Genomic DNA, 7,500 nt, shown 5'->3' on the forward strand with positions numbered 1-7,500 from the left:
TAGATGCGAAGCATTTCTTAGCGAAGTTCAGCGACTTTGAGCGTATCGGTCTATTTATCTGGCAGACTACATTTGCGTGCTCTCGTTATCACCCCCTTAACTTGGCGTGAACCAAAATTAGCATGGGAGGGTAAGATGGTATGACGAATGTGACGCGCTGGTAAAAACATGAATAATGTCAAAATCTCGTCGCGTACGTCGTCAAACACTTCCTGCCAGACAGTGGCACATACCCATGGCTGAGTATATACCGCTTGTATGCTGGTATGTGCCAAAGGAGATTGACACTTAGTATCTACCCAAGAACGACGAGAACACACATGGGCAATTTTAACGCACGAGCGTTAAGAAATACTCTACATGATTAGTGTCAACCCGACGAATGCAAAAAATAAATGTCTGGGTCTCGGCTCGAATCAAACCCATGCATTTCACTTGGAAATGAAGCATTTTATCACCGAGCTACGCCTGGAGTGGCAACTACTTTTCAAATAGACGCCAATCTTCGTGAAACGTCAATAGTGATTGCAGTGCTACCTACCCAATTTTATAAACATTACTTATGTGCTTCTTTGATACAGCCGTCACGTCGGGTGAACGCGAATTGTGGTTAGTTGCCATGCACTGTAGTTTAATTATGTAGCAGTGTCCAGGGCGAGCCTCCCCGCGAGCATCAGCGCTACAGATCAGCTTCTGGTGTTGCTAATACGCATGTTCCAGTTGGCCTCGTTGCGCAAATGCAAACATCTGGCAATATAAACATCTGAAACTGTTCAACATATGTCGGTGCATGCAACAGTTGTACATATATTTAGCGCGATTGCATGACGTGTCACTCAATTAAAAAAATTGCAACATGGTCACCTTCCCTCCGTATGCTTCACATAATGTCTATCGCAAGGTACTTGGGATCTGCCATCTTTATTGTTATCTTGCACCCCTTTATATAAACAAATTTGTTACTGTGTAAGCAATGGTGCATTAGGTGCCCAAAACCATCAAATTGAGCTATGGTGATGGCCGCATTTCATTAAACTTCAGTGGTTAATTTTGCGAGTTTGATCCTGGGGATGCCAGCCAGCGCAATTTGTGGAAACAGTGGCAAGTTGGGCAAGTCAATCGACGGTTCTAGATCTACCATCAAATAGAAGCATTCCATATATTTGTTTGCTAGAATTCATTTTCATTTACATCAGCATTGGTATGCTGCATTCATCTGTCCTGTGTTTGTTTACCGATGTACATGTATGTTTTTATATTTACTTTTCACGAAATTCACGGACCACATCACTCACTATGAATTTTGATGAAACCTTGACGCTTGGGTTACAGTCATACTCCTTGACCACAAGACTGCGGGGGGTATTTTTTTCAGTTGAACGAAATATAAAAGCTGTTAGTTTTCTGTCATCTTGCTGATAGTCCAATAGAACGTAAGTATGAAGGAACAAATTAACAACAATAACTCAATAACCGTTGTCAATTCATGTAGCAAAAGTTTATGTGAAGTGATGAAGGAACTATATGTCCACACACAAATAACACTCCTACACAGTCGACCGCTGGCGAATGTAAGAAAGAACACACAAACACAAAACAAAATTATTTCTTGAAGCCAACTTTATTCTCTATACATACATTCACCATCGTTTATGTTAGTTTCAAATAGTGTTAATACAGCCATTTGCTATTGTTACCTAGTCTTTCAGAATTCAGTTACTATTCCTACAACACATTAATAATTATCGCCAGATAAATACTGAAATGAACAATCTCTACAGGTCGGGTAACGTTATTAGATTTATTCGGCGCCCATAAATTTCAAAATTTCGAAACAGTACATTATACGCTCCTTCATCAAGTTTTCCTACGATGAAGCAGCCAAAGCTCCTGTATATTTGCCTTTAATCAAAATGTGTGCATGGATTTGGAAATATGCTTATTCAGCTACTAAGAAAACGTGTGAGTTAACGTATGGTAGAACCAGGATTCAAGATTTACTTCAGTTAATAAATGGTATTTGTTTCTGAAGCCAAAAGCGTAATAATTGCAAAATTTTATTTTGCGTTTGCTTCTGGAAGTTACAATGAAGCTAACGCGTGCAGAAAGGAATAAAAATTTTTAATGCACAGGAACTAAAGTGGTATTTTGAGTGCGTAAGTAGACAAGTAATGAAAGACAGAGGTAGACAGACTATCGCTTTTTCGTTTCTTGTCTATTGACGCTCTCAATATACCACTATATTGAAGTACGAACTCGCTCAAATGTCAGTTCTTCTAAACAGGAATTACATTTTTCTCAAAGCTTCTGCTTCATTATGCCGTCGTCACTGCATTCGGGGACCCATATTGGGATTACGTAGCATCTGGCGACCCCTCAAACAGTTGGCTTCTATCGCTACATCAGTTATACCGTTTCCAAGAAAGTAATCTGTCGCAATAATACCCGAGTACTTCATCTGCCGAAGCCTGAAAAACTCCGTAATTTTGTGGTTTATCCACTTCGCCAACTTGCGTGTGCTAATGAGAAACTTGGGAAACTTGGGTGTGAGTTCCGCCATTATTGCAATCATATAGTGCACGCCGCGTAGGCACGCCTTTGTTTCTAGATATTGCATCAGTGCACTCTTAGACTGCGCGTTAGGCCACTTTTGGCTTACTCCAGGTGCTAGATACTCTTGGTAAGGTCCCTGGTATTCTCTAGAATTGTAGAACACCAGTACCCGACCCTGTGGTCGACCTCTGCCACTACACCCGCCTAATATTTCACCCATAGTCTTTATGTAGTCCGTGCCTTTCAGGAGTACATCCTCTAGTTCAGTGACAATTAGTTTCACGAGTCCTTTGTGTCGATCTGTGCCAATTTTGCGTTTCTTCTCGAAGCCTCTCGGGAACCTGTGAAAATCTAAGAGCACCACTTCGCCCGTACGTACCACGAAATCACGAACCTCTCTTAGAACCTCCCGTACGGTGGGTTTTCCTCGGATTACGTCATGCGTGATGTAATAGTCACCACGGCTAAACTGCACCCTCAAATCCAAGCCGCGAATACCGTAAGCAAGCTGTTGCCAAATGCTTTGATCTTGGTCATATATCAGCTGTTCATGGGGGGCCATGGGCCCTGCCTTGTACATTCCGGCATTGTGTGTTCCTGGGATGAGCATGTCTGTTAGCCTGAGCCCAAACACGGTGCCGCAGTTGTCTCGCATCCATCGTGGTTGAGGTGTGAAGCATGAAGAGTAAAGAACTTTCGCGGTACTCGACGATTTGACGGCTGACGACGTTTCCATTATGAGGGCCCAGTATCCGAGGCACCTTCCTTCGATTAGTACGGTGGAATTAAAATTCGGTGCCACAATTCGTGTAGTGTATGATTCGGTGGGGTTCTTGACAATTTGGCTAGCTAGAATATCAGAAGAGCTTCGAGGTCGATTTTTTGTGGAAAGTACTGCTGACACCACACCGATGTATTGCTGTGGCATGCCGAACCAGTTCACTTCAAAAAAGGGCTTGATTCCACGGTTACTGTACGACGATATTGTCAAGTAGACGCCAGTTGGTCGCATTCCTATAAGAAAAAAATAACAAGAGTTACTGATAACCTAATCTCTATTTTGCAAATCTAAGTTCTGTGTTTCCGATAAATCCTTGGAGCGCAGTCCTCTCTTCTTCATTTGGTTACGCGACAATTAGGCCATTTTTTGCGATTTGATGATTGATTAAATATATGTTTAAGGCCACAGATGGAAAGGCAGAATCAAAAAGGGTTTACCTTTTCCACTGATATTGTCCAAATGATAGGTCTGAAACTGATATGCCAAACAAAGAGTGGAGACCCAGCCCAGCCCTATTTTTAAAGGTATGTTAAAAACACCACATGGTCGAAATTCCTGGATGTGTACACTACGGCGTTTCTGATAGTATTTTCATGTTTTTGGAAAGTAAATCGTAGCAATGACTACATTTGGGTTGGTGTTGCTCGCCCGAATCGTAGTTCCAAAATTTTTAGTCAGAAACAACTTACGTAGAAGCAGAAAAACTGCAGAGCCAAAAAAAAATGTAATAGGGTGCGCAGTCAACATTACTTGAAACCTTGCGCTAGCATATGGTAGGCGATCATTCTGCAATATTTTGTTTATATAAACAGTGGGCTGCCCGACAAGCCTCCCCTAAAAGCTTTGTGTCAAAAATATGGCAGCGCACTTCAAAGCGTCTACTATATTCTCAAACAGCTGATGGCGTTTTCGTCCTATCTACTCATCTTCAGGATTACTACCAGCCGCAGATTTCTTCGACAAAAGGTGGCCATAAAGGTATACGAATTCTCTACTTGCCTCCTTTCCCTGTGTCGTTGGAAGGAGCCTGTGAGGCTGTTTCAAGAACGAATAAACCAGTTGATAGTTTGCGCTTTCTCTTTCTACTTCCTTTGTCCAGTGTTAAACCAATGTTTGCGCATATATACTGCAATCTAACATGCATCAACTCGCCCATCAAGAAGCTTTTCGAGGTACCTGGACTCGCATTTATACTCATATCTACTGACACGTATCCCAAAGTAGTATAATTCATACACCAGCTGGATGTTTATTGATCAGATGCATGAATTTCTAAGAGAGTGCCATGACCCAGCCCCTGCAGCTCCTCTTCTAGGGACGTTCTTTATAAATTTATTCTATGTTTGCATCTGTTTCAAGAGAAGTGTCCCTGCTAATTTGCAGCCACTCATTACTCGTATTTGAAGGTATTGTATCAAAGGCACCAAGATAAGCCCAGAGAACGGGAGACTTTGTGTTGGAAAGCATTGACACAATGGTCCAATATTAGGGGTGAAGCACCTTAGCCTTGTCCCTCCGATGTTCGTTGTCCTGGCTGGCTGGATGGATGAATGGATATGGCTGTACCCTTTAGATCGGGTGGTGGCTAGCGCCACCAAGCCGTTATAATTAATAAACCATTTTTTTAATTTTTTTCTTTAAATAGGGAGGTTAAGGATTCGTACTTTGCAGTGAAGGGTTTAATTTTCACTTGTGCCTTGACTTTCGCCACGAATCAGATAACCTCCTTCTAGTTAATTCTACCCGCTTAAAGTCTATTTTGCCGTCCCTGTCCCTAAACCGCAGTGCTTTGAAAAACTCTGTGCCATCATCCTGAACCATAGGGTGAAGCCCTTTACAGAACATTATCAAGTGCTCAGCACTTTCCTTTTCCTCTCCACACACACTGCATACCGTGTCTACCCCTTCGTATTTGGCCCGATATGCCTTGGTTCGTCATACTCCCGTCCTGGCCTCAAACAGTAGAGAACTACCCCTAGTATTATCATAGATCCTTTCCTTGGCAATTTCCTGCTTAAAAGTTTGATAGATCTCTAGTTCGGACTTCTTAATCATTCTAATTCTGCACATATTGGTCTCAGCTTGCTTCACCTTCTTCTTAACCGATAATTCTTTTTGGTTTGGCACCCTGCTGTTTTCTAAGTATTTACCAGTCAATTTTCTGGTTCGCTTCCTTCATTTTGTGTGGACATTCTTCAGGTACAAGTAGCTGAATACCTTCCTAGCCCAACGCTCCTCCCCCGTTTCTCTCAATCGCTTCTCAAATTTTATCTTGCTGCTAGCTTCCCTGCCCTCAAATGATGTCCATACCATATCACCTTGTACTCCCTGATTTGGTGTATTCCCGTGAGCTCTCATGGCAAGCCTACCTATTCCACGTTGCTTAATTTCTAATCTTGCTTGAACTTCTGATCTCATGCACAAGACCACATTGCCGAACGTCAGACCAGAAACCATGACCCCTTTCCAAATTCCTCTCACAACATCATATCTATTATAATTCCACAGGGCCCTGTTTTTCATTACCGCTGCATTCCTGTTACCTTTGGTCGTCAAGTATATTTCGTGTTCCCTTGATGTACTCGGCCCCATTGCTTATTCATACGTCAAGATGTTTGTATTTATCTGTTATTTCAAGCGTGACCTTCTGTATTCTAAGCTCACTACCTTCAGTGTCATCAAATCATCACTGCTGATTTTTCCTTACTGAATCTGAAATCTAACCTATCTCCCTCATTACCGCAAATGTCCATCAATCTCTGCAAATCTTCCTTGTTGTCGGCCATTAGCACTATATCATCTGCGTACATCAATGCTGGTAGTGCCATGGCTGGTACCAATGCTGGTAGTGCCCAGCGTGGCTTGCACACGCTGGGAGCGCCGGCTGGGAGCGCACCGATCGTAAGTAGAAGAGAAAAAGGATGATAGCTGGTGTGCTCGTGGCACGCTGTTTCTTTCGCTGCGTTGCTTCATGAGCTATATAAAGCACTCGCCCTCAGCTCTCTCTCTCTCTCAAAGTCATGGAGTGCACTTTGAGAAAAAGAAAGAAACAAAGAAAGGAGGAAAGTACGAAAGAATGTTAAAAAGAAAACAAGAATGAAGATTGCAATGCACTGTACAAAATCGCAGTTGTATTGTACAGGCACAAAGATGATAACATGCGCATGATTGTTGAAGCAGAGGCAATGGCTCAAGAACCTGACAACTGCTTGAGTAAACCATCGGTTGCCCTCCTAGATAAAGAGCTTCAATTTCAGACAAATGACGCGTGCATGTGATTCATCTGATATTCTTCCTCGTGCTTCACGTATATGAAGTCTGAAGTTGTTGTTTTTTTTTAATGCTACTTCCCTTTCTTTCTTCTCTTTTTTCCTGGTTGTCATATATACATCCAATGTGGGATGAATAAACCTTGAGTTCATAGTCTCGCTTGTCCTTGTAGTTTTCCCGTCCGTATTTTCTACCGCGTAGTACACTTAGATCATTCTTCACCAACTAACCATATTGATCACTTTGAAAGAAATGAAGAATTTTCGGGTATTAGTGATCCCCCGAAGCTTCACCCACTTGCCATCATTCAATTGTGGATTAGTAGGGACCTTTTAATTCTGATCCTGGCGGACTCATGAGTCGACTGATTTGGACTCACTCAAACTCAAATTGAGCCGTGAGTCTGAGTCTTAGCGAGTCGGATAATTAGTATTTTGATGAGTTTGAGTCCCGGTGAGTCTACATGAAGAAAATGTTTTGTGAGTCAAAGGAACAGTGGGTCTGGCTCAAAAAAAGTTTGGTGATTAATGGTGCGAGCCCTTTGGGCAAAATATGTAAGTCCTGAGTGAGCTTTAGGAACTTTTTCAGTAAGCTTTTGTCATGAGTGAGTTTTAATAGAACCGATAATTATAAGTAAACAAATATTGCGTAAACTATTCCTTCGTTTCATCTCACACACAAAAACCGTGACAAGAAAAGTATATGTCGTTTTTAAGATCTGCCACCAATTTACAGCTTGTAGCCTTTATAGCACGGATGAATTAAAGAAAAATTTTGATTCAAAGCAATGTATCTCAAAGTCAATGTAAAAGAAAAAGTGACTGAAAGGCAATATACCGAAAAAAAATTCGTGCAAAAGCTTCTGATTACATGTATTATTGATTGTAACTTCCTTT

The 7,500-nt window shown here is 41.8% G+C and overlaps 1 protein-coding gene across 1 annotated transcript in view; it reads right to left on the reverse strand.

Annotated features, from left to right (window-relative positions):
• Positions 1–1,602: 1,602 nt before the first annotated feature.
• LOC119171640 (PI-PLC X domain-containing protein 1) overlaps positions 1,603–7,500 on the reverse strand; it is an 8,149-nt gene continuing 2,251 nt past the window's right edge. The window contains exon 2 of the mRNA XM_037422427.2: positions 1,603–3,567. Coding sequence (XP_037278324.2) covers positions 2,327–3,567 — 1,241 coding nt within the window. The 3' untranslated portion in view covers positions 1,603–2,326. The remainder of the gene's footprint in view (positions 3,568–7,500) is intronic.

This window comes from Rhipicephalus microplus, chromosome 4 (assembly GCF_043290135.1).
Source record: "Rhipicephalus microplus isolate Deutch F79 chromosome 4, USDA_Rmic, whole genome shotgun sequence".
Classification (NCBI taxonomy): domain Eukaryota; kingdom Metazoa; phylum Arthropoda; class Arachnida; order Ixodida; family Ixodidae; genus Rhipicephalus; species Rhipicephalus microplus.